The sequence below is a fragment of the Tachyglossus aculeatus genome, chromosome X1 (genome assembly GCF_015852505.1).
Source record: "Tachyglossus aculeatus isolate mTacAcu1 chromosome X1, mTacAcu1.pri, whole genome shotgun sequence".
In the NCBI taxonomy this organism is placed as follows: domain Eukaryota; kingdom Metazoa; phylum Chordata; class Mammalia; order Monotremata; family Tachyglossidae; genus Tachyglossus; species Tachyglossus aculeatus.
This window is the reverse complement of record NC_052101.1, coordinates 52,819,553-52,846,704: the sequence shown is the minus strand read 5'-3', so window position 1 is coordinate 52,846,704 and position 27,152 is coordinate 52,819,553. Positions and strand designations below refer to the sequence as shown.

The following is a 27,152-nucleotide window of genomic DNA, read 5'->3' as shown; positions in this document are numbered from 1 at the left end:
ACCTCTCTGCCCACTCTGCTTTCTAATCCGTAGTCCCTCCAGTTGCCTGCTTCACGTTCTATTCATTCATTCAATCGTATTTATTGAGCACTTACTGTGTGCAGAGCACTGTACTAAGCGCTTGGGAAGTACAAGTTGGCAACATATAGAGACGGTCCCTACCCAACAGTGGGCTCACAGTCTAGAAGGGGGAGACAGAGAACAAAACAAAACATATTAACAAAATAAAATAAATATAATAAATATATACAAATAAAATAAATAAATAAATAGAGTAATAAATACGTACAAACATATATACAGGTGCTGTGGGGAGGGGAAGGAGGTAAGGCGGGGGGGATGGGGAGGGGAAGGAGGTAAGGCGGGGGGAGGGGGAGGAGGGGGAGAGGAAGGAGAGGTCTCAGTCTGGGAAGGCCTCCTGGAGGAGGTGAGCTCTCAGTAGGGCCTTGAAGGGAGGAAGAGAGCTAGCTTGGCGGATGTGTGGAGGGAGGGCATTCCAGGCCAGGGGGATGACGTGGGCCAGGGTCGACGGCGGGACAGGCGAGAATGAGGTACGGTGAGGAGATTAGCGGCAGAGGAGCGGAGGGTGCGGGCTGGGCTGTAGAAGGAGAGAAGGGAGGTGAGGTAGGAGGGGGCGAGGTGATGGAGAGCCTTGAAGCCGAGGGTGAGGAGTTTTTGCCTGATGTGTAGGTTGATTGGGAGCCACTGGAGATTTTTGAGGAGGGGAATAACATGCCCAGAGTGTTTCTGGACAAAGGCAATCCGGGCAGCGGCGTGAAGTATGCAGAGTGCAGTATTCCACTCTACCCGATCTCACCATCCACCCTGCCGATGGCTCATCAGGAAGGATCTGGAAATTTGCCTCTTCCAGACCAGGGCTGCCTGTCAGAAGGGAAAATCAGAGCCAGTGAGTGAGGGCCACAAACCCCCTCTCAACTCCATGGGATGATGCCAACTCGTTTGGACAGGATTCAAGGGTGAAGGTGGCGAGGAGGTGCCTGGGGAGTGGTGAGCATATGCAGGAAGAACAGAACCTGCAGCCTCTCTTGTCCCCTCTCCTCATACACCTACTCCTGTACTCTGTACTCTGGCCTCCTATCATGCACTGCAGCATCCCCACTGCTCTGTACTGAGCACCTCCTCTGAGCAGAGCCCTGGACTGGATGCTTAGGGACCAAGGACACAGGGTGGCATGGCCCTTGCCCTCAAGGAGTTCTGTTCTGAAGGGAAAGGGAATGACTAGCCCACAGTTGACTAGTTACTCTGTGCCCAGGCTTCCTGATGTCCACCTGCCCACTGGGAAAGCCTGGGCCTACACTTCGAGAGCCCCAGCTACCCCACTGATTGGGTGCTCGGGTTCCTCAGCTGGGGAGGTTCGTGCTGAGCACCATCACCAAAGGCCAATATGGTCCTCTCCGAGAGTTGATGGACACTTCTGGGCCAGAGCGATCCCAGAGCAAGGAGGGGGCCGGGCTGGAATGACCCCTGGACGGGGTCTGAGGCTGACCTGCCAGGCCGCAAAGGCTGAGGCTGAGGTCAAGATTGGGGCAGGGAGGCTCCATTTAGGGATCAAGGGCAGCTGCATCTGCCAGGGCCTTTGAAAGCCTTCAGGATGGACAGGCAGCTCAGCCTCTGCTTGCTCTAAGCTGACAGGATCAACCGATGTCTGTGAAGAGCCAGACCGACTTCCTCCGAGCCCCTGCTTCCACACTGCCCAGAAGCAGGCTCCTCCCAGAGTACCAGAAGTACTTTCACCTTTGCTATCTGAGTTCCCAAATGCTCCTGGCCCCTGGCCTCAGAGAGGGAGCTCCAGAGAGACTTCTGGAACTCCAGAAGCCTGGCTCACTTCTGATCCCTGGTGGGAGGGGCCAAATGTCAATTGCTCAAGCCTGGCACCTCCCCACTTCAATCCATACTTCATGCCGCTGCCCAGATTGTCTTTGTCCAGAAATGCTCTGAGCATGTTACTCCCCTCCTCAAAAATCTCCAGTGGCTACCAATCAATCTGCACATCAGGCAGAAACTCCTCACCCTCGGCTTCAAGGCTCTCCATCACCTTGCCCCCTCCTACCTCACCTCCCTTCTCTCCTTCTACAGCCCAGCCTGCACCCTCCGCTCCTCTGCCGCTAATCTCCTCACCGTGCCTCGTTCTCGCCTGTCCCGCCGTCGACCCCCCGGCCCACGTCATCCCCCTGGCCTGGAATGCCCTCCCTCCCCACATCCGCCAAGCTAGCTCTCTTCCTCCCTTCAAGGCCCTACTGAGAGCTCACCTCCTCCAGGAGGCCTTCCCAGACTGAGCCCCCTCCTTCCTCTCCCCCTCGTCCCCCTCTCCATCCACCCCGTCTTACCTCCTTCCCTTCCCCACAGCACCTGTATATATGTATATATGTTTGTACATATTTATTACTGTATTTTACTTGTACATATCTATTCTATTTTATTTTGTTAATATGTTTTGTTTTGTTCTCTGTCTCCCCCTTCTAGACTGTGAGCCCACTGTTGGGTAGGGACTGTCTCTATATGTTGCCAACTTGTATTTCCCAAGCACTTAGTACAGTGCTCGGCACACAGTAAGCGCTCAATAAATATGATTGATTGATTGATTGGTACAGTTAATAATAATAATAATAGTATTTGTTAAGCATTTAGAATGTGTCAAGCACTATTCTAAGCACTGAGGTATATTAATTCATTCATTCCATCATATTTATTGAGCACTTACTGTGTGCAGAGCACTGTGCTAAGCGCTTAGGAGAGTACAATACAACAATAAACAGACACATTCTCTGCCCAGAGTGAGCACACAAGCTAATCAGGTTGGACACAGTCCCTGTCCCACATGGGAGCTCACAGTCTTCATCCCATTTTACAGATGAGGTAAATGAAGCCCAGAGAAGTTAAGTGACTTGCTCAAGGCCACCCTGCAGACAAGTGGCAGAGCCGGGATTAGAATCCAGGACCTTCTGCCTCCCAGGCCTGTGCTCTATTCGCTAGGCCACACTGTTTCTCTTACAGTGTAAATGCACACTGTGGCTCAGGGGGTTAAAATCTCCACAGTGACTCGGGCCAGAGCAGGAACCAGAGGGTCAACACGGCCTTGGGGCGAGTGAGAAGCAGAGCTGACCCGGCAAGCTGGCCAGCCACTCCAACTTCCACTCTCCTCCCCTCCTCCAAGGTTGGCTTGAGAGGGATGAAGAGTGTGAGCTGCAGTGTGGCGGGAGTAGGAAGAGAGCCAATTGAGTGCCTTAAACCCAGCAGTCAGGGATTTCTCCTGGATGTGGAAAGAAATGGGCAACTATTGGATTTTCTTTTTTTGAGGAGGGAGCCTGGATCCTCAAGCAAGGCCTCACAGAGCTCTACAGGCTTTGGCTTGCTCCCCTGCCCCTCCCCAGAGCCTCTCCTGCCTACCCAGTTTGCTCTGGCCCAGTTTGCTCTGGCCAGAGTTGACAGGAAGGAGATGGGCCGAGGTGCTAACTTCTTCGATCTGTGGGCTTTGTTTCCAACTTTGGACAGGAGCCTTGGGTTCCCTGAAGCAAGTGGCTATTTTCTGTGGGCCTGCTTTCCTGTCCCAGGAGACTGCTGCCCGCCCATAAGGGACCTCACTGGCCGCCAGCTCTCCCAGACCCTGTGTGTCAGGGAGACTCTTCTCTCTGCACCACCCAGCCCAGAGAGATACCCCCCAGTGTGGAACTGGCCAGGTGCCAGCTTGGTCTGCGATTTCTCTGGCTGTTTAATCTTTAACTCCTCATATATGGCAGTTTTGTTGTTTGGCCAGCCCTAGGCCCCATTAATCTGGGGATAATTAACATTCTTTGGGCTCCTTGTTTCCACATGAGGACACCCACCTAGAGCCCAAACCCTGAAGCACAGCCCTGGAGCGCAGGCTCCATCTCTGCCACCCCCAGGACAGAGCACCTGAGCTCTGCAGGATTCCAGTGCATCTGGCTGGCCCCAGGAAGAGGCTGGTGGGGGGCCCTGGGGCCACTTCAGACCCACAAGCCAACCAGGGACGGCCTCTGATATTCTGCAAGGTACGAACTCTGCACTTAGCACAGTGCTTAACACAGCACTTGGCAAAGGCTGCCTTTATCAATCAATCCATGGTATTTATTGAGCACTTCTGTATGCAAAGCACTGTACTAGGCTCTTGGGAGAGTACAGTACAACAGAGCTGGTAGACATGTTCCCTGTCCACAGTGAACTTATAGTCTAGAGAGGGAGACAGACATTAAAATCAGTTACACATGTGGACATAAGAACTGTGGGGCTGAGGGTGGGGTGTATATCCAGTGTCCAAAGGGTACAGATCCAAATGCATAGATGATGCAGAAGGGAGCAGGAACCATGGAAAAGAGGGTTTAATCAGAGAAGGCCTCCTGGAGGAGATATGACCTTAATAAGGCTTTGAAGGTGGTGAGAGTGGTGGTCTGTCATATATGAAGGGAAAGGACGTTCCAGGCAAGGGGTTGGCGGTGAGAAAAATTAGATTGAGATAGTGAGTAAGTTGGCATTGGAGGACTGAAGTGTACCGGCAGGGTTGTAGTGGGAAATCAGCAAGGTGGAGAGCCGATCGAATGGTTTAAAGCCAATGGAAAGGAGTTTCTGTTTGATGCAGAGGTGGATGGACAACCACTGAAGGTTCTTGAGGAGTGGAGAGACATGGACTAATCTGGGCAGCAGAGTGAAGTAAGGTCTGGAGCAGGGAGAGACAGGAGACAGGAGAGTCAGTGAGGGGGCTGATGCAGTAGTTAAGGTGGGATACGCAAAGTGGTTGGGTCAGCATAGTAGCAGTTTGGATAGAGAGGAAAGGGTGGATTTTGAGTGATTTTGTAAAGGTTGAACCGACAGGATTGGGTGACAGAAGGTTGAGTGAATGAGATGAATCGAGTATAATGCCAAGGTTACAGGCTTGTGAGATATGGAGGATAGAGGTGTTGTCTACAGTGATGGGACACCTTTGTCATTATTAAATAATATTGGTTGTCTGATTGAGAACACACCCTCTGGACCTGCTGTTCCCTAGATCAGGCCTGTCTTTGTACCTCTGCACCCACTCCTGCCCACCCAGACCTGGCTCACAGACCACTACATGATGAATCCACCCACCCAAGTCTGGGGTGTCTTAGATTCTTGCTCCACTGCCACCCTCTCCCTCAGCTTGTACTGTGGTCACTCTACAAAATGAAGGTAAAAGCCAGGTACAAAATAAGAGTGCTTCTTCTGCTCCCTCAGGACAGCAGCTATCATCAATGCCCAGATGACGGGAAATCTGATTGGTTGAAATCCAAATTTCCTTTTGCTGTAAATGCGGTTACACGCATGCTGGTGGGCCTAGCTCAAGAGCGCCACCTGTTGAACAGCCTTGGGATGCCACATGGGTCCATCACTGAAGAGTCTGGCGGTGGCAGCAAGGCCGGGGCTACTATCTGGGAGACTTGGGTCTGTCTGTTCTCACCACTGCATGAGGACAGGGCCTTGCCAACAGGATCTGGCAACAGACTGAATATGGGGGTTGAAAGAGAGGAGGACACAAGGGTGCTGCCAAGGTTGCAGAATGGTGTTTTCCTCAGCTGTGATGGGAAAGTTAGTTGAAGGAAAGGATTTGGGAGGGAAGACGAGGAGTTCGGTTTGGACATATTGAGCTTAAGGTGCCGCTAGAGATGTCCTGAAGGCAGGAGGAGATGCAAAATTGCAGAGAATAATTATAATCATAGTAGTGGTATTTTTTAAGTGCTTGCTATGTGTCAAGCACTGTTCTAAGCGCTATTGTAGATGCAAGATATATAGGTTGGACACAGTCCCTGTCCCACATGGAGATCCACAGTCTAAGTAGGAGGGGGAACAGTCATGGAATCCCCATTTTGCTGGTGAGTAAACTGAGGCACAGATAAACTAAGTGACTTGTCTTAGGTCACACAGCAGGCAAGTGTCATGGCCAGAATGACAGCCCAGGTTTCCTGACTCTCAGCTCTTTCCACTAGGAGTTACCTGCAGGGAGCTGGTAGTTGAAGCTATTGGAGCAGAGGAGCGTCCCAAGGCAGTGAATAGATGGAGAATAGAAGGGGATTGAGAACTGAGCCTTGAGGGACTCCTGCAGCTAAGGGGTGGGAGGCAGAGGGAGAACCGGCAAAACAGCTTGAGAAAGAGTAACCAAAAAGGTAAGAGGAAAACAGGAGAAAACCTTGTCAGAAAAAAACAAGGCAGCACAGAGGTTGAAGAGGATGAGGATAGAATAGAGGCCAGTGGATTTGGCAAGAAGTTCATTGGTGACCTTGGAGAGTGCGGCCTCAGGAGGTGAAGAATGTGGAAGTGGGATTTTAGAGCATCAGGAAGGGAATTGAAAGAGGGAAAGTGGAGTTTATGCAACTTGGTCAAAGTGTTGGGACAAGAATGGGAGCAGGGAGAGGGGGTGGTGGAATTCCAAAGTTTGTTTGTTGTTGTTTTTTTAAGGTGAGGGCAGATGTAGGAATGTTTGAAGGCAGATGGGAAGATGTCATTGGAGGGTAAGCAATTGAGGAAGGAAGAAGAGTAGGCTCAAGTGTTTTCATAAGGTGCAAAGGCATGAGGCTGGAGGCACTGGAGGAAGGGATAGATTTTGAAAGCAGGTGGGAGGTCGTCTCTTGAGAGATGGCTAAGAAGGAGGAGAGAGTCCTCAATGATGGTATGATGTGCATAAGAGGCATTTGGTTGGCTTTCAACTTTGTCTGGGCAGCCTGTCAGTTCTACCAATCCTGAGGCAAAGGGGTTGAACTATGGTTCAAGATAGCACCTCCTCTTCGTGTCACCCACAAGTCATTCGATGAAATCTGGCTCCAACCTACTGCCTGCCCCCATGTGTGGCCCCACTAGGCCAGGCTGTGGCCTCAACACTCCCCAATATGGAGTCATCCCTGCCTGGGAGCACTACTGGCCTTAAGGATTATTTTTTTTGGCTTTTTTAAAATAAAAAGAAAATAACCACAAGGTTTCTCATTCCACCTCCTCTACCTGCCCCACGGGGAAACAGACCTCAGGCAGAATGAAAGCACAAACCTCCCGAGTTCTCTGTGCCCCACTGGGGGAGCTCAGCTCTCTTCCATCCCTCAGTCCCAAGTGTGGCAGTGGCAGCAGCAGCAGCATTTCTCCAACTGCTGTGGTGATCATCCTGGAACAGAGAGCCACGACAAGTGGAAGAAAACATGTTTTCCTGCTTCTCCCACTCTGGAACCTGGGAAAGTGAGCCAAGGCAATGGAGGAAAATGGGTTTTCCTGCTTTCCACTCTGTAACCACTGTTCTGGAGGCCGGTAAAATGCATTTTACTTTTTCCCCTCATCCAGTCCCAGGAAAATGAGCCGGGACAGAGGAGGAAAATGCATGTGCAGTTGCCCCAGGTTCCTTTGTCCTGCATTTCATAGAAAAAGTCCCACCTCCCTCTTCCCTGGTGCCACCCCTTGCTCAGAAGATCAGGCGACCTATTAATCCAAACTTGGAGAGGATCAATCATTATCCGTGCTCTGCACACAATAAGTGCTCAATAAGTACTATTCATTCATTCATTCAATCGTATTTATTGAGTGCTTACTGTGTGCACAGCACTGTACTAAGCACTTGGGAAGTACAAGTTGGCAACATATAGAGACAGTCCCTACCCAACAGTGGGCTCACAGTCTAGCGGGGGAGACAGAGAACAAAACAAAACATATTAACAAAATAAATAGAATAAATATGTACAAGTAAAATAAATAAATAGAGTAATAAATACATACAAACAGTACATACAAGTACTGTTGATTGATTGACTCCAAAGCACAGGAATGTCATATCATCTTGAAGGATTTTGCCTAAATAATGTTTTGTGGAGCAAAAAATGTGCCAACACATCATGGAACTTGTTCGATTTTGTCAACCAAGTTGTTGGCAAGATAATGATAATAATCATGGTATCTGTTAAGCAATTACTCTGTGCCAAGCACTGGTATAGATATAATACAATCAGATCCAACACAGTCCCTGCCCAACAGGGGGCTCACAGTCTAAGGGAGAGGGACAGCAGGGATTGAATTCCCATTTTACACATGAGGATATTGAGGCACAGAGAAGTCAAGTGACTTGTCCAAGGTCACACAGCAGGCAAGTGGTAGCGCTGGTATAAAAACCCAGGTCTCCCAACTCCTATGCTCTTTCCACGCTGCTTCTCCTGGGGTGAGGTGGGGGCACTGGGCTTGGGAGCTGAAGAGGGAGGAAACATGGTGTTGCTGTGCAGAAGAGAGAACAGAATTAGAGCAGGTGAGGATGAGTGTTTAGTTCCCTCCTGTGTGACCGTGGGAACCGAGTCCCCACTTGTGAATGGCTGCCCTTGGTGTCTTTGTCGGCAGTGGGCATTCTTCCTGGAGGCACAGACGCGGATTGGAGCGAGGCTGGCTGGGCCCACACCCGCTGGACTCCATGGAGGTCCCTGGGCTGGGGAAGCTGGAGGTTTCCCCTGGGAGGCAGGGCATGGCACCGATGGCTCTGCCCTGGGGCAGAACTGCCCTCACACTTGGGAATGAGGTTTTGCACTCTCCCTTCTGGGGGCCTGGTCAGTGCCTGAGACACTCTTGGTGCCTATGGTGAGCCAGAGGCGGAAGACTGGTCTGGATAACTTTGGGAGGAGAAGGCTAGGTTGTGTTCCAGATTAAGGGTGGGGGGGAACCTGGGGATGCTTGGGAGCTAGTTGGGAGGGCCTGGGACCACACTCTAAGCCATGTCCCAGACCCCGGGAAGGCACATAGACTTCGCCCCCTGGCAGTGAAGGAATTCTGGCCGTGAAGGGGCAAGCAGGAATGCTATGTCAAACATTCCTGGAAAAGTAATTACATTATCTGAAATTCATTAATTTCTATTAATAATAATAATAATAATGCTATTTGTTAAGCACTTACTATGTGCAAAGCACTGTTCTAAGCACTGAGGAGGTTACAAGGTGATCAGGTTGTCCCACGGGGGGCTCACAGTCTTAATCCCCATTTTACAGATGAGGTAACTGAGGCACAGAGAAGTTAAGTAACTTGCCCAAAGTCACACAGCTGACAATTGGTGGAGCCGGGATTTGAACCCATGACCTCTGACTCCAAAGCCCGTGCTCTTTCCACTGAGCCACGCTGCTCCTATTGTCTCCCCCTATAGATTGTAAGGGTCTTGTAGGCAGGGAATGTGTCTTTCAACTCTGTTGTACTCTCCCAAGCACTTAGGATGATGCTTTACACACAGTAGACATCTAATAAATACCACTGATTGTTTGATTGATTAATTGGAATGACACCAATGGCTGGGCTGACATTGCAGGCGACGGGGAAGCCAAGGGCCTGAATGGGGCGATGGGACCTTAGAGGCTGGGACCCTGAGGAGAGCTCACAGGCCCAGAAAGGAGGAGGCGATGACCCCTGGCCCAGCTCCAGGCGGTTTCTGGCCACCAAATGGGAACACTCTCCCTGCCCCTGACCTGGGCGAGCCAAGTCTTTTGTTTTCATTAAGTGTTTTTGATGTGTTAGGCACTATACTAAGCACTGGAGTAGGTACAGGCTAATCAAATTGGACACAGTCCCTGTCCCACGTGGGGCTCACAGTCAGTGAGAGGATGGGCTTCCTCAGCTCCTGTGCCTGTGGCCCTCTCCCTGCCTCAGCAGGAACCCTCGGCCACCAGCAACAAGGCCCTCCAGAAGCTCTCTCCCTTTTCCTTACTTACTTATCCATTCGCGGGTCCCACTATATCCCAGCTCACAGTCTTCGTCCCCCTCAAGGCAACTTACTCACCGGGCCTCGTGTTCGGCTCTCCTGCTTCCAACCCCCTTGTACATGCCCTTCCTCTTTTCTGGAACGCCTTCCTCTCTTAAATCCACCAGACCACAGCTCTCCCCAGCTTCAAAGGCCTTCTGCCATCACATTTCCTCCAGTAGGCCTTCCCTGATTCACATTTCTTCTCTCCGGGTCACATCCCCCTTCTAGCATCTCAGCCCTCCTGTGCCAATTTTATATATATGCACCCATGGCACTTCTCTACCCACAGACTTACCCCACCTTCTAAGAACTTACCTTCATATCCAAAAGAGTTAGAAGACCCAAGCCCTGCCCTCAGGGAGTTTACATTTTGGAGGGGAGGGAGCCCAGGACGGTGTCTGTCCAGAGACCCTGGGCAGCAGTGGGACTGAGCGGGCTTTGCTGGGGTTCTGTCCTGCTTCTACTGGTGGGGCAGCTGGGAGGGATGTGATGGCTAAATGGGGCAGCCATGACTGTGTGTCCACCATTCATTGTTTTGGCACAGAGCAGCACTTTCCGGAGGTGATGCTGGGAGAAGAGTTTCTCAGCCTCAGCCTGGATCAGGTGTGCAGCCTAATATCCAGCGACAAGCTGACCGTCTCTTCAGAAGAAAAGGTAGCGTGGACCCCGCGGCCCGGAGGAGCTACAAGCGGTGATTATAATCACTGTGATATCTTCTTGGGGCTTACTGGGTGCCAAGCACTGTGCTAAGCTCTTGAGGTAGATACAGTACCGTCAGATTGGACACAGCCCCCATCCCACATGGGCCTCAGTCTAAGGAGGAGAGAGAACAGGTATCGAATCTCCATTTTATCGAGTAAACTGAGGCATGGAGCAGTGAAGTGACATGCCCAAGGTGATGAAGCAGGATTAGAACCCAGACCCCCCGAGTCTCAGGCCCAGGCTCTTTCCTCTAGACTATGTAAACCTGCTGTTCTGGCCCCGCTTGCTGGCCAGTGAGGAACAACGGCCGACCCCTGTCCCGATAGGACAGATGTCTGAGCTTGCCAGGATGGGGAAGAAGTGGAACTTGGCCCCAGGGCCACTCTCTGCCTGATTCTTAGGTGTTCTCTTGAAGAGTGAGAAACGAGAGCGTTGTCAAAGAGCAGGGTCCCAAGCCTGCATGTGCTAATTATTTCTGTTAAGATTGGGGTGAAACTAATTCTAAAGGAAAAATGCTAAAAATGGGAATAATTAATAAAAACACTCTGCCTTGATAGAAGAGGCCTGGTGTATCGCATGGCAACATGGGTGTGTGTGTGTGTGTGTCGCAGTGTCGGATGCAGTGTGTGTGCACATGTTTGGGTATGCCAGGGCATCAGGGGTGCAGGTGTGTGTATAGGTATGTGTGTGCACTTGGAGGTATGTGTGTATTGGGGAGTAGGTGTATTTTGGGGTGTGTGTGGAGAGGGAGGGGCAAGCATGTGTACATATGGGGAAGGGAAGGGTGTGCAGGTATGTGGGGCAGGGACTGCTTGTGTACACATGTGTGAGTGTATGCCCTTACTGAGGCCCTGCTAGGCTGGGGTTGTCAGTTCTGAGCCCATGATGAGTCATCATCGGTCTGCCCAAGGGCCTGGAAAAACTCGCTGCCTCTGACCCAGCTGTGGGCCATTTCCTGGAGCCCTCGGAGTGGAGGTGACCTCGGCTTATAGTGGTTTTGGTGGGAAGTCAAGAAGGTCACCCTGCCCCGGAGGGGTCTCCACCTCTGGCCCTCTAGGGGCCTGCTCAGCAGCCCTGCCTGTGGCCCAGCCAGGGACCTTTGGGGGCTGGACACCTGGCAAGTGGGCAGGGCAGAGTGTTGTACTGGATGCCTGTTGCGTACAGAGTGCTGAACTGGGTTCCTACTGTGTGCAGAGCACTGTACTGGGAGCCCACTGTGTGCTAAGCACTGTACTAGGCACCCACTGTGTGCGGAGTGCTGTATTGGGTGCCCCCTGTATGTAGAATGCTGTACTGGTCGCCTGCTGTGTGTTGAGTGCTGTACTGCTGTGTTTAGAGCACTATACTTGGCACTCTCTGGGTGCAGAGCACCGTTCTGTGCGCCTTCTTTGTCCAGGACATAGCACCAGAGAGGTTGGGAACGCCTGCTGTGTGCAGAGCATGGGAGCGGGTGCTGAGGAGACTATAGTAGAACTTGGGGGGCATTAGTCTCTGCCCTGGAGGAGCTGACAGCCTAGTGACTGTCAGGGCTGGCAGGGGAGTGGCCCCCTCTGTGGCTGGCCTGCAGGATGCTGCTGCCGCAGTGTCATGCTGCCTTGCCCCAGCTCGCCTTGCGCAGACCCGGCCTGGACCTCCGGCCAGCCTGCTGAGGCTGAGAGGCACAGTCTGGGCCCTCCTCCTGTTGAGTTCTGGGAGGAAGCAAGATGCTGGGATTGGACCCCAGTCGGATTCCAGAGAGCAAGGGGCAGAGCCCAGGTCCCCGTTGGTAAGGGGCTGAGCCCTGGGGAGCGGGAAGGGAAAGAGGCACCTGGGGAGGGTCGGGATGAGCTCCACCCGCTGCTTGACTCCAGAACCCACAGGGCAGGGAATAAGGGGGAGAATCAATCAATCAATCAATCGTATTTATTGAGCGCTTACTGTGTGCAGAGCACTGTACTAAGTGCTTGGGAAGTACAAGTTGGCAGCATATAGAGACAGTCCCTACCCAACAGTGGGCTCACAGTCTAGAAGGGGGAGACAGAGAACAAAACCAAACATATTAACAAAATAAAATAAATAGAATAGATATGTACAAGTAAAATAAATAAATAAATAAATAGAGTAATAAATATGTACAAACATATATACATATATACAGGTGCTGTGGGGAAGGGAAGGAGGTAAGACGGGGGGATGGAGGGGGGATGAAGGGAAGAGGAAGGAGGGGGCTCAGTCTGGGAAGGCCTCCTGGAGGAGGTGAGCTCTCAGTAGGGCCTTGAAGGGAGGAAGAGAGCTAGCTTGGTGGATGGGCAGAGGGAGGGCATTCCAGGCCAGGGGGATGACGTGGGCCGGGGGTCGATGGCGGGACAGGCGAGAACGAGGCATGGTGAGGAGATTAGGGGCAGAGGAGCGGAGGGTACGGGCTGGGCTGTAGAAGGAGAGAAGGGAGGTGAGGTAGGAGGGGGCGAGGTGATGGACAGCCTTGAAGCCGAGGGTGAGGAGTTTCTGCCTGATGCGCAGATTGATTGGTAGCCACTGGAGATTTTTGAGGAGGGGAGTAACATGCCCAGAGCATTTCTGGACAAAGACAATCCGGGCAGCAGCATGAAGTATGGATTGAAGTGGGGAGAGACACGAGGATGGGAGATCAGAGAGAAGGCTGATGCAGTAGTCCAGATGGGATAGGATGAGAGCTTGAATGAGCAGGGTAGCGGTTTGGGTGGAGAGGAAAGGGTGGATCTTGGCAATGTTGCAGAGCTGAGACCGGCAGGTTTTGGTGATGGCTTGGATGTGAGGGGTGAATGAGAGAGCAGAGTTGAGGATGACACCAAGGTTGCGGGCTAGTGAGACGGGAAGGATGGCAGTGCCGTCAACAGTGATGGGAAAGTCAGGGAGAGGGCAGGGTTTGGGAGGGAAGACAAGGAGTTCAGTCTTGGACATGTTGAGTTTTAGGTGGCAGGCAGACATCCAGATGGAGATGTCCTGAAGGCAGAAGGAGATGTGAGCCTGGAGGGAGGGGGAGAGAGCAGGGGCAGAGATGTAGATTTGGGTGTCATCAGCCTACGCTGATGATAGTTGAAGCCGTGGGAGCGAATGAAGTCACCAAGGGAGTGAGTGTAGATCGAGAGCAGAAGGGAACCAAGAACTGAACTCTGAGGAACCCCCCACAGTAAGGGGATGGGAGGGGGAGGAGGAGCCTGCAAAAGACTGAGAATGAACGACCAGATAGATAAGAGGAGAACCAGGAGAGGACGGAGTCTGTGAAGCCAAGGTCGGATAGCATGTTGAAGAGAAGGGGGTGGTCCACAGTGTCGAAGGCAGCTGAGAGGTCGAGGAGGATTAGGATAGAGTATGAGCCATTGGATTTGGCAAGCAGGAGGACATTGGTGACCTTTGAGAGGGCAGTTTCCGTGGAATGTAGGGGATGGAAGCCAGACTGGAGGGGGTCGAGGAGAGAGTTGGTGTTGAGGAATTTGAGGCAGCACGTGTAGACAACTCGTTCCAAGTAGTTTGGAAAGGAATGGTAGGAGGGATATGGGGCGATAACTAGAAGGTGAGGTGGGGTCAAGAGAGGGTTTTTTTAGGATGGGAGAAACTTGGGCATGTTTGAAGGCAGAGGGGAAGGAACCAGTGGAGAGTGAGCGGTTGAACATGGAAGTTAAGGAGGGGAGAAGGGATGGAGCGAGAGATTTCATGAGATGAGAGGGAATGGGGTCAGAAGCACAGGTGGCCGGAGTAGCACTTGAGAGGAGGGAGGAGAGCTCCTCTGAGGATGCTGCTGGGAAGGATGGGAGAGTAGCAGAGAGTGTTGAGAGCTGGGGGGTTGGAGAAGGTGGGGGAGTGATTTTGGGGAGGTCGGACCTGATGGATTTAATTTTGTTAATGAAGTAGGAGGCCAGATCGTTGGGGGTGAGGGAAGGAGGAGTGGGGGGAACTGGGGGCCTGAGAAGGGAGTTGAATGTACGGAAGAGCTGACGGGGATGATGGGCATGGGTGTCAATAAGGGAGGAGAAATAGTTTTGTCTGGCAGAGGAGAGGGCTGAGTTAAGACAGGAAAGGATAAACTTGAAGTGAACGAGGTTGGCATGGTGTTTAGACTTTCGCCAGCAGCGTTCGGCAGGTCGAGCATGAGAGCGAAGGAGGCGGACTGTGGCAGTGATCCAGGGCTGTGGGTTAGTGGTACAAGAGCGGTGAAGGGAAAGGGGAGCGAGTGAGTCTAGCTGAGTAGAAAGGGTAGAGTTGAGAGCAGTAATCTGATCGTCAAGACTGGGTAGAGAGGAGAGGGAGGCGAGGTGGGGTGTGAGGCGCTCAGAAAGATGGATGGGGTCAAGAGAGTGGAGAGCTCTGTGAGGGAGTAATATGGGGAAAGGAGTGTGAGTGAGGAGGCAGGTGAGAAGATTATGATCAGAGAGAGGGATTTCAGAGTTGGTGAGGGTGGCCACAGTGCAGCGGTAGGAGATGATGAGGTCGAGGGTATGACCAAGTTGGTGAGTGGGTGAGGTGGGGTGGAGCAAGAGGTTGGCAGCATCAAGGAGAGATAGAAGGCGGGCGGCAGAGGAGTCATCAGGGATATCCATGTGGATGCTGAAGTCTCCGAAGATCAGAGTGGGCGTGGAAAAGGAGAGAAGGAAGGTGAGGAAGAGGTCAAAATCATTAAAGAAGTTGGAGGTGGGGCCGGAGGGGTGGTAGATGATGGCTACAAAAATCTGGAGGGGGTGGTAGAGGTGAATAATGTGGGCTTCAAAGGAAGGGAAGGAAAGGGAAGGGGGAGGAGGGATAGTGCGAAAGCAACATTAGGGGGCAAGAAGGAAACCGACACCTCTTCCTTTTCCGGTGAGTCTGGGGGAGTGGGAGAAGAAGAGGCCTCCACTGGAGAGAACAGCATAAGAGACTGTGTCGTCCGGAGACAACCATGTTTCAGTTAGGGCGAGGAGGAGTAGAGAGCTGGAAAGGAATAGGTCCAGGATGAAAGGGATCTTACTTAAAATGGAGCGAGGGTTCCAGAGGCCACACTTGGCAGTAGCTGTCGAGGGAGGGGAGGGAGGGGGAAGGGTGTGAGGGGTGGGGAGGGTTTGGATTGGGATGAGTTGGCGGGGGCCTGGGCGGGGAGAGTGGGAAGAGGGGTGGCGATGGGAAAGGAGAACTGGGATGGGGTGGGGGCGGGGAGAAGGGGAGGGAGGGGGCTGGGAGGGAGGAGTGGAGGACTGGGGCTGGTACAGAGGGATCCTTGGTAGGGGAGAGGGAGGGAAAAAGCTGTGTGGGAAAGGGGAAGGGGAAGGTGAGGAATGGGAATGGCAGTTGGGAGCAAGGGAATTGAAAGTTCATGGTGAGGTCAGCAGGGCGAGTGACAGTACAGCGGGAGGTTAACAATTGAGATACAGAAGCGATAAAACAGTAGCAATGATATAAATAGGCGATGGGGGCCTGGAACCAGGGCTCCGATCTCTGAGGTGAGGGGAAAGGGGACACCAGCTCTGCAACAGCCCAAGCTCTCTGCATGGTGCTCTTCCTCACCCTTGCTTTTGCCTATATCCCAGCCCCCAGGGCTGCTCTTCCTAACCCCCGCTACAGCAGCCTGAACTCTCTTTGCAGGGCTCTGTGGCACCAGGGGAAGGATGGAGTGGACAAGGACTGGGAAGGTGTGGGGCAGGGACTAGTGTCAGCTCCATGGCAGAAGCAGTTTGGGACTCCCCTCTCTGCCACAGAGCCTGAGAAAGGCAAAGGTAACAGTGGGGGTGAAGGGCCTCCAGGATAATGGAAACCCTTGACCAGTTCAGAGTAGACTTATTATTTTCATAAGATAGAAGTCCCATTTTCAGGTTTCTTGACTTTTCCTGATCCACTCAGTTATGAGAGAAGCTTTCTTGTTCTCCTGTACCACTCTCCACCTTAACTCATCCTTGACCCTCTCTTCCATGGGATTCCCTGGACTGATTTGTACAGTGGCTCCCACCACTGCTACTTTGTCATGACACCAATATGTTTGGATTTGTTCTAAAACGGGCTTGGAGAGAGAGTGTGCACGTATGGCTGTGGGTGGCATGTACAGTTTCGGGTGGCATGTGGGGGTGGTGCCTGTGGTTGTGGTTGCCTTGTGTCATTGCCATTAGTCCCAGGCTAAGCCCCCCTTTTCCTCAGCTCCCGTTCGCGTCGCCTTGACTCGCTCCATTTGCTCTTCCCCCTCTCCCCGCCCCACAGCACTCGAGTGCATTTGCATCTATCTATAACTCTATTTATTTATACTGATGCCTGTTTACTTGTTTTGATGTCTGTCTTCCCCCTTCTAGACTGTAAGCCCAGAGTGGGCAGGGATCGTCTCTCTTTATTGCCGAATTGTACTTTTCAAGCACTTAATACAGTGCTCTGCACACAGTAAGTGCTCAATAAATATGATCGAGTGAATGAATGAATGAATGTGTGGCTCCAGTGACACATGCCGACAGCACATGGGGCGCTGTTTTGCTAGAATACCTCATTTTCACCCACCCAGGGGTGCCCGCTTTTCATTTCTAGCGTGAAGGTGAGCATGTGGCGGAGATTTGAGGGGGCGGGGCTCTTGGGGTGGGGCTTTAAGGAAGCAAAATGGGGAAAGAAGGAAGAGAAAAAGGAAGGAGGAGATAGAGGAAGTGATGGAGAAGGTGAAGGAGACAGATGAAGGAGGAGGAAATGGATAAGGAAATGGAGATGGAGGAGGAGATGAAGGGGGAGGGGAAGGAAATGGAGTTGATTGAGACGGAGGAGGTGAGGAGATGGAGGAAGAACAGGAGGTGGAGAAGGCGATGAATAGAGAGGACAGAGGAAGGGGAGTCAGGGGGAGCCAAGAGGGCTCTTATCTTGAAACTGGGCCTTATATTTCACCCAGACTTGAATGCCTTCCTTCTCCCAGATTCTCAGTCCCAAAGCCATAAACAGGTCTGAGGTGGCCCGCCTGTAATCCTGTGTAAGATGAGAGACTCCATCATCACCACTGGTCTCTTCCCCGGGACTGGTTCAGATCCCCATTCCCAGTGGGTTAAGGTTCCCAGCGGATTGAAGCTTTCATGCCCACTGCGTCATCAGCAATTCAGTGTCCCCCGCATCTGGACCCACTTCTGCTTAGCACCCCCGGCCAACCCCCAGGGGCAAGCTGGGGCCGGTTGATCCCTTCCCAGTGCCCAGGGGGGTTCAGGAGTAGCCATTATCCCTTACTCCAGGATCTGTGGCCCCTTCGCTAGTGGTACACTGCTCCCTTCTTGAGTAATGTTGTCTCTCCAATCTGCCCCAGCACCAGCTAAACCTCAGTGGTCCGCGCCACCCTCCACTGAGCTCCTCATGGCTCCTGAGCCCTTTCTGCTTTGCCCTCTGCACTTGGCTGGGCTCCAGTCAGAGAGGGCCCCTATGGGGACAGGGGGAAGGGAAATGGACAAAGTGAGAGGAAGCAGGGCAAAGGAGATGATTTCGGTGGAAGGGGTTTCATCTCGTGCAGTGGACAGCCCTTTCCCTAGTGCCAGGACCCTGGAGGTGTAGTCCCCTCCCCACTGCCCAGATCCTGTCCGCGACAGTTTAGTTCTATGATTTCTCAAGAGACCATGGGCTCAGGGGCTCCATGGAGCCTGCTGAAACCCTGGCTACCCTCAACCCGGAGGGAGCCCCCCCAAGGTTGCTCAAGGTCTTGGCTGCAGGTCCAATCCAGCAGATGATTCTACCGCCTTTCTCCCCAGGTGTTCGAGGCTGTGATCTCTTGGATCAACTATGAGAAGGAGACCCGCCTCGATCACATGGCCAAGCTGATGGAACATGTGCGCCTCCCCCTCCTGCCACGGGACTACCTCGTCCAGGTGAGTAACGGCTGCCACTGACCTGTGGGCAGCTGTCTGTGCCAGACTGGGCCTTGCTTGGTTCTGGGTTTGTGGGCTGAAATGCACACTGGTTTAGTGGCTGTGGTCCACCCCATGCTGGACCAGCAGCTCTCATCCACCTCTTGCCCACCCCTTGCCCTCCCCTGCCCCACCCTGGCTAGCCATCAGCCAGCTTCCCAGGGCACTGCCTAAGGACAGCCTCACAATCCCCTAGCCCCAAACCACTCCACCAATGGACACCCCAGGATAGGGCTCACCCAAGGGCCCAGAAGACCAGCAGAGAGGGTCAGGGCATGGACGAGCAGGCCTGGGAGTGAAGGGAGGGCTTCCCATTAATGGCAGGGCTGAAGACTTTCTCCCCATTCAGCAGGGCAGGAGTGTGGGAAGGGGTTTCTCAAAAGCCCAAGAAGCCACCGGCCTTTGAGCCCAGGATGTAGTTTGTGTAAGGAGCTTGCAGCTTCAGTATCCGGCCTCTGCCTGAGGGTCAGAGCCTCAGCCTAGTGTGCAGGAGCTCACCACTGCTCTCTGTGGCTTGGGAAGCCATTAAAGCTTTTATAGGGAGGTCACTGGTCTCTTCTTGCTGGCCCCAAATAGAGATGTTCCCACTCCCTGGGCTGCTCTGCCCAAGGGGGAAGGCTTCAGCTCCTAGTGCTCTTTCAGCTCTTCTTGTCCTGGGGGAAGCTGGAGAGGTTGGGGTTAGGGGCAGGTCCAAGAGGTCTATGTAGTCATTCAATTCTTTCAATCCTATTTACTTAACACTTACTGTGTGCATCTCTGCTAAGGTGGAGGGAGTAGCGTCCAAGGGCCAGAGACAACTAAGTGTCGAGCCCTGGTAGCATTCTGGCCTCAGTCACCCTGGAACCCCTGCTGGACTGCTGGTCCGGGGCCCCTCCACTGGTTGGCCTCACCACCCATGTCAGACAACGAGTCCTTGGATTGCAGGAGTCCTGCGGTCAGTAGGCAGGTCTTGGAGGAGCAGTGAGGAAGGATTTAGGGTCTTGGGGGAGCTATGGCTGTTAGGCACTGTCTCCCTGGATGGGACCATGGCCTGGGATCTTCTAAGAGTGCATTGTCTATATGCCATACTCTCCCTGCTTCTTGGAATCCCCAGGATCCCAGCCCTGAGATCTGACTGTTTCCAGGGAGTCCTGCTCTTCTGGGCCCCTAGGGTCATTCTCTCGTTGGTCCAGGGGCCAGCTCTGCCTGACCACCATCAGGGGTGGAGAGCAATCCTGGGGGAGGATACAGCAGCCCTGTGCTCTGCCAGGAGAAGGACAACTGGAGGAAAAGCCTGGAGAGGCAGATCAGTGGCAGACAGGGACAGGGGTTCTTTTCCAGACAACTGGGAAAGTACAGTAATGGCACCTAGTATTTGTAGACTGTTCTTGTTTTTATTGAAAAGCAGCATGGCCTAGTGGATGGAGCACAGGCCTGGGAGTCAGAAGGACCTAGATTCAAATCCCCACTCCACCACTTGTCTGCTGTATGATCTTGAGCAAGTCACTTCACTTCTCTGTGCCTCAGTTACCTCATCTGTGAAACAGGGATGAAGACCGTGAGCCTCATGTGGGACATGGACTGTGTCCAACCTAATTATCCTGTATCTACCCTAGTACAATGCATGGCACATAGTGCTTAAAAAATATCATTTTAAAAAATCCAAAGCCTTCTGGTGGTATTTATCTCTTTATCTTCACAGTAGCCCTATGGGGCAGGGAGAGCTGCTGTCTTATCCCTTTTTTGTAGGTGGGTAAACTGAGACCCAGAGAGGTTAAGTGACTTACCCAGTGTCATATCACACAGTAGGCCAGGGGCAGAGCTGGGATCAGAACCTGGTTGTCCTGACACCCCACCCCATGCTCTTTTCCCTGGAACCCCATTTCTTCCCTCAGGCTTTCGTTGCATTCCGGAGTTGCCAGTCACCCTTGTCCAGTATTGCACACGGGCTGCATCCCTGCTTCCCAAGCCTATGACTGTGCTGAATGCACTCTTGCCTGATCCCTGTCCTCAGGAGCCCTGCTGGGTACTGCAGCAGGACCCTGGCACGTATCGCCTATGGGCAGAAATCTCCTGCTTGCATGACTCCAAAGGCGATTTTAGTGATGATTCCCATTCAGCTGCTGGGTGCACTACAGGGGAGTGATGTTTCCTTGCCAGGAAGGCTGAGGAAGTAGGAGGTCTGCAGCTGGCTGAGGTCAAGTGGGGTTTGGAAAATCTGGGAAGAAATCTGTTCTGAGTGGGCCTGCCTGTCCCTTCCTGCGCCCGACCTCGTCTGAGTCCTCAGCCTGATCCTCCCAGACTGAGCTCCCCGGTCTGAGACCAAACCCTCCTTTCTCAAGAGGTGTGTTCCCTGGGCTACCTGTCTGACTGCCTGGCTGTCCAGGCTCTGGGGCTAGGACAGTTTCCCCCCACCTTGCCTCCCATGCCGTATGAACATCAATGCCTACTTCTCCCGGTAACTGGTGCTGTGTCTTCCAGACCGTGGAGGAAGAAGCTCTGATCAAGAACAACAACACATGCAAGGACTTCCTCATTGAGGCCATGAAGTACCACCTACTGCCTCTGGACCAAAGGCAACTGATCAAGAACCCCAGAACCAAGCCCCGCACACCCGTCAGCATGCCCAAAGTAAGACCGTCCTGGGTCCCTGTATGTTGCTCTGGCTAGCAGTCTCCTAGGGAGCCCAGACTTGGGGATGACCTTCCCCCTCCATGGATGGAATGGGGGCAAGTGACCCCAAGGTGGACACTGAGCCCTGGTAATCCTGTCACCACTGCTGGTCCCTCGGGCAGTTGGGCTCCTGCTGAGGCTGGTTCCAAATTAAGCAAGGTCTGTAGTGGCAGAGGAGGAGGAGGAGTTGTAACGAGGTGCACTATTCTAGGCGCTCGGGAAGAACAAAATAGCAAAGTGAAACATTCCTTGCCCACAAGGAACTCACAGTGCAATGGGGGAGATGGATAAAAATATCTACAACTGGAGTGGTCGAAATAAATTGAGAGAGCATATATACTTGAGCGCTAAGTTTGGAAGTGGTAGAGTTGGCTGATGTGACTCAGGGTGCCTGGAAACCAATCAGAGAATACTTGTTGGAAGGGGTCGGAATTTAGGAGGGATTTGAATGTGGGGAGAGCTGGGGTCTGTCTGCTGTGGGGAGGGAGTTCCACACTGGGAGAGCAACATGAGCCAGGGGACGGAGGCAGGAGGGTGGGAAGCGAGGTAGCGAGAAGATTGGCTTGGGAGGAGTGAAGTCAGCAAGCTGGAGAAAGAGGGAGAAGAGAGCAGGAGGTGAGTGGGGGGAGGCAGATGGTGGCAAGGCTTGAAGCCGACCGGGAGGAGGTTTTATCTGATACGGTGGGGCACGGTGGAGGGTTTCAGAAAGAGGAGAGATGTAGGACGAATGGAGCTTCAGAAAGATGGGATCCGAGCCTTAGGGTGTGGTGCACGTTGGAAGCGGGGGTTGGGGGGATGTTGGGGGCTGGAAGGCCAGTGACGGGGCTGGAGTGACAGTAGCTTAGCCAGAGCAAGACCAGAGCCTTTACTAGGGTGCTGGCAATTTAGGAGGAAAGGAAGGGAAGGATCCAGGAGACTTTGGGCAGGAAGAGTCTTCCGGATTTGGCAGCAGACTGGAGGTGGGAGTTAGACGACAGCGAAGTGTCAAGGGGGACACCAAGGTGGTGGGCTTATGGGATGGGGAAGATGGTGGTGGTGATGCTCAAGCTGGCAGAGTCAGTTGGGGGAACAGGTTCAGCGGGAAGGAGGAAGAGTTATGTTTTTGACATGTTGAGTTTTGAAATGCCAACGGGACATCTGAGGGGAGTTGTCTTGGAGGCAAGAGGAGATGTAGGGTTGCAGGTCAGAGCTAGAGAAGCAGCATGGCTCAGTGGAAAGTGCACGGACTTGGGAGTCAGAGGTCATCAATTCTAATCCTGGCTCCGCCCAAAGCTGTGTGACTTTGGCAAGTCACTTAACTTCTCGGTGCCTCAGTTACCTCATCTGGAAAATGGGGATTAAGATTGTGAGACCCATGTGGGCCCCATGTGGGACAACCTGATTATCTTGTATCTCCCCCAGTGCTTAGAGAAGTGCTTGGCACATAGTAAGCACTTAACAAATACCAAAATTATTATTATTATTCTTAGAGAGACAGACGAGGGAGTCCTCTGCATAGAGTTGGTATCTGAAGCCATGTGAGCGGGCCAGCTCCCTGAGAAAGAGGGGAGAACGAGAAGAGTGGAGGGCCCAGAATAGAGCCTCCAGGGATACCTATGGTAAGAGTATGAGAGGAAGGGGAGGAGCCAGCAGATGGAACTGAGAAACTGAGCAGTCAGAGAGAGCAGGAGAAGAACCAGGACTGTTTTGTATAAGCCAAACCGAGTCCTGCTAGCATCTGTGGAATCACCCAGTCACACAGCCTGAGGCCCAAGCTTTCCTCTGGGGACACTGGTCTGTTTGCCTTACCTGGAAGTTCTTTTGTCCTCTGCCCCTGTTCCTGGGCTGTTTCCGTTCAGCGTATTGGAGGTTCCCATGTCATTGTTTCGGTCCTGCAAGGGACAGCAGGGGTTGGTGCAGGTGTGCCACCTCTGAGGAGTAACTGTGGCTTGGTGGAGAGCTCTGGTCTTGGCAGAACCGAGGGCTGGGACCTGGTCAAGGGATTCCTCGCTGTGATTAGTGAGGACCTGTGAATAGCATCTCTCCATTGGTCTCAGTCTAAAAAGATATACCACTTTCTAATGATGAGAGTGCCAAGACTGAGCCTGACCCCGGGGCCCCGCTGGGACAACCCACACCCACCACTGCTGCTGATAGGTTTTTGGCAGGGGCGTGGGTTCTGTCGGCAACTCCCTGGACAGATGGACAGATGCTTTGGGCGGAGGCAGTTGTCAGCTCTATGCCAGGAGGGATCTTGGGCCCGACTGCCCATTTCTTGCAGCTGGGCACTGGCCCTGGGCCCTGGGCTGGGTGCTAGGGTTGGGTTGGGTGCTGGGCTGAGGACTGGGACCTGAGTGCTGGGCTGGGCACTCGACTAGGCACTGGGGTTGGATGCAGAGCTGGGCTCTGGGCACTGAAGGTGGGTGCTGGCTGGGACTGGTGGCTGGTCTGGGCAATGGGTTGGAGCTGGGTTGTGGATCCTGGGGCTGGGCATTGGGGCCAGCCTAGCCCAGTGCCCAAGCCAGGGCAAGCGAAGTGTACACTGGCTTCAGGGGCGCCTCCTGCTGACTGCCTGAAACTGGCTTTCCTGGCTGCCCTTGCCTCCCTCCTGCCAAGTGACTGGTGATGCCCTGCCCTCCCTCCTCACCAACTTCCCCTGCCTGGGGACTCCAGTGAGTCAGGGTGGGCAGATCCCCTAGCTGGGGGCAAACCTCACTTATGCCTTGATGCCAGGCTGGTGTGCAATGCTGTTTCAGAACCAACACATGTCACGGTAGCCAGGTGCTCAGTTGCCATGGGCAACCCTCGAGAGCCACCCAATTCTCCGTCCCCTCACCCATCAGCAGTAGCCCTGGGAACATGCAGAAGCTGGAGAGATGCCCCAGGTTCTCCACCACCACGCCGTGGCATCTAACATGACTCTGCCTTTCCTCTCTGGAAATGTGGGCAAGCTATTTCCACTGGGAATTAGTTTTGGACTCCTGGTGAGGCTGAAGGTGGCCAGGGAGCTGAAGGATGGTTTTGCGGCTGGCCCTTGGGTCATGTTCACCCAGGGAGCTGGACGGGCTCCGCTCAGGCCAGAGTGGGTTGGGTGTGGAGCCAAGTGGCTGCAGGGATGGGGGCGGTAAGCGTGGGCTGTGGAGACCACAGGCCACAGAGGACTCAGGCCTTGGAGGGCATAGGTTGCAGGGTTCTGACCTGATCAGTGGTATTTATTGAGTGCTCACTGTGCGTAGAGCACTGTACTAAGTGCTTGGGAGAGACCAATACAACAGAATTGGTAAATTCTGATGATGGCGGCTGGGCTCTGTGTCGGCGTCTCTCTCCAGGTGATGATCGTGGTGGGTGGGCAGGCACCCAAGGCCATCCGCAGTGTGGAGTGCTACGACTTCGAGCAGGACCGCTGGGACCAGATCGCCGAGCTCCCCTCGAGAAGGTGCCGGGCGGGTAAGGAGGGCGCAGCACTCCCCCATTCCCCTGGCGGTGGCTCCCGGCATCTGCCCACTCCGATCCCTCCGCTTCGGGGCTCAGTAATCCAAGGGGCCACTGCCTCCTCTGACCAGAATTCCCACCATACTCTGAGGAATGGCTTGTGCAGCCAGAGTTTGCCATGCCTAAGGGGGAGTGGGAAGGAGGATCTCAGGGAAGAGGGAACATTTGCGTAGTGTGGTCCCAGATGAGTCCCCATGCAGCTGTAAGACGGCCTGGCCTCTGTTGGATCCCAGTGCAGCTGCGTGGTGGCCTGGGTCCCTGGGCCTGGTCACCCAACGCAGTCCTGCAGGGCTGAGCCTGCTCTTCATATAGTGAAGAACACGATCAGGAAGGACAAATCTACTGAACTATTGTGCTCCTGCTGGGACCAGGACCGGGGTCGGATCCTTGTGTGGATGGGGTGCACTGTCCCTGAGGACTGAAGGACAGGTCAGAATGCCACATAGGCAGGCACTCTCACTCCCAAGGCAAGTAGCAGGGAGGGTAAAGGAGGAATCAGGGCATGGGTCTGATCGGTCAGTCCATGATGGTGTCGGGGGGCGTGGGGTGGCCTGGGTTGCCCGAGGGCCAGCCGAGCATTTGTGCCAGCAGATGGCACGGTGAATGCCTAGAGTGGACAATCCAGCCCCACATGGCCTAGTAGTCTCTGAATAACTGGTGTTCCTAGGAGCTCCCTCAGCCTCCAAGCCTTGAGACCTGGGGGGCCAGGGGCTTGCTCCCCATTGGGACCTCAGCCTCCTCCCTGTGTCCGGCAGGCGTAGTGTTCATGGCCGGCAGCGTGTATGCTGTGGGTGGCTTCAACGGCTCCCTGCGGGTGCGGACAGTGGATGTGTACGATGGGGCGAAGGACCAGTGGACGTCGATCGCCAGCATGCAGGAGCGGAGGAGCACGCTTGGGGCCGCGGTGTTGAATGATCTCCTGTATGCTGTGGGCGGTTTCGACGGTAGCACCGGTGCGTGCTCAGTGGGGCTGGGTGGTGCCGGGGGGTAGGCCGGGAAGGATCAGGTACCCCAGGAAGCTGAGGGAGCTGTTCAGGCACTGCCTCGGCCCCTGCTTTCCCGCAGAGCCTGGACCACACAGCCTCCCAGAGGAGACCCCCCTCCCCCCCCCCCCCCCCCCGCACTTCATTAAGTTTAGAGGCAGCCCAGACCCTAAAACCAAACTACTCTGCATCTCTTTTGCCTCCAACTATTGCTCACTCCCTCCTTCCTGCCTGGAGTTCCCTCCCACTTGGCTTCCGAAAGACTTTCAATCGGCCCCAACTTCAAAGCCCTACTAAAATCACATCTCCAGCATGGATCCTTCCCTGACAAATCTCTCATCTCCCCACCCTATTCCCCTTCTCTTCTGTGTCACCTATTCGCTTGGGCCTGTACCCCTTCCACCCCCAGCCCCATTGCCCTTATGCACATATCCTTACACTCTGCCCCTTCCCCTATCTGAAATATATTTTAATGTCTGACTCCCACTTTAGTTTATAAATTCTTTGAGGGCAAGGATCTTGTCTACCAACTTTATTATATTTTACTCTCCCAAGCATTTAGTACGTGTGCCCTGCTCTTGGTAAGAGCCCAGTAAGTACCATTGATCTATTACCCTGGCAGCTCCTCCGGTTTAACCACTCGGGCCTCCAAAGCCAAGATTATGAATTCCACTGGATCCTTTTCTGGGGCCCTGCCTCTAAGCAAAAATGCCCCCAGCCCCAGAAACTTATCCCATGGCTTCCTCGGCCTCCCGGCTGGAGCAGTACCACACTTGTGCCAGGCTTATATCTTCCTGGCCATTGGATTGTTTCCTTTCCTGTGCCCGCAGTGGAGGTGGAGGACGGTCCGGGCTTGGCCTTCGGGCCACAGCCCCCAAGTCTCACCCCTTGGTCGGAAGCGGCTGCCGCTCAGCCCATTCCGTCCCTTGCCATCCCCCAGGTTTGGCGTCGGTGGAGGCCTACAGCTACAAGACGAATGAGTGGTTCTTCGTGGCCCCGATGAACACGCGCCGCAGCAGCGTCGGGGTGGGAGTGGTGGAAGGTGAGGAGTCGTGCTTCCCCGGCGGCCTCCAGGCGAGCGTGCAGTGCCACGCCGGCAGATGGGCTGGTGGGTGGGTCTCTCCTCCGCATCCGGATCTGCAAGTGGCTGTGTCTGAACTGACCTGAATATTTTGCATTTATCCCGGCGCTTTGGTCCGTAAGTGCTGAACACATGAACCATGGTTATTATTATGAGGTGTTCAGGGAAGATGTGTCCCATGGCAGGTGTGGGAAGGGAGAGATGGGCTCTTGGGCAGGTGTGAGGAGGGAGAGGCATGTTCTGAATAGGTGTGTTGAGGAGAGGTGTGTTCTTGGGTTGGTGTGGGAAGGGAGCAGCGTATTCCCAGACAGGCATGGCATATGCCTTAGTTAAATCATGACCCAGCAGCTTAAGGCTCACCACTGAACCTCTGATCTTCCTACCTCAGTTTTTTAATTAAAATGTGCAGGTTTTGCACAAATCTCCCCTGCCACCCCTAATAAATAATAGTAATAATAATAATGGTATTGTTAAGCGCTTATTATGTCCCAAGAAATTCACTAAGCAGTGGGGTAGATACAAGATAATCAGGTCCCTCATGAGACGCACAGTCTTAAGTAGGAGTCAGGTAAGGTATTGAATCCCCATTCTGCAGATGAGGGAACTGAGGCACAGAAACGTTGCACCTTGCCCAAAGTCACACAGCAAGTATGTGGCAGAGAAAGGATTAGAACTCGGGCAGGTCCTCTTAC

General features: G+C 53.5%; 1 protein-coding gene across 3 annotated transcripts in view; it reads left to right on the top strand.

Annotated features, from left to right (window-relative positions):
- KLHL3 (kelch like family member 3) overlaps nucleotides 1-27,152 on the top strand; it is an 89,680-nt gene that overhangs the window by 46,981 nt on the left and 15,547 nt on the right. For all 3 annotated transcript variants that reach the window (XR_005457350.1, XM_038772751.1, XM_038772752.1), the window contains exons 6-11: nucleotides 10,281-10,390; nucleotides 18,118-18,234; nucleotides 20,734-20,883; nucleotides 24,234-24,351; nucleotides 25,152-25,349; nucleotides 26,320-26,421. Coding sequence is in view for 2 of the 3 variants with exons in the window: in XM_038772751.1 (XP_038628679.1) it covers nucleotides 10,281-10,390; nucleotides 18,118-18,234; nucleotides 20,734-20,883; nucleotides 24,234-24,351; nucleotides 25,152-25,349; nucleotides 26,320-26,421 (795 nt within the window). In the remaining variant the exon portion in view is untranslated. The remainder of the gene's footprint in view (nucleotides 1-10,280; nucleotides 10,391-18,117; nucleotides 18,235-20,733; nucleotides 20,884-24,233; nucleotides 24,352-25,151; nucleotides 25,350-26,319; nucleotides 26,422-27,152) is intronic.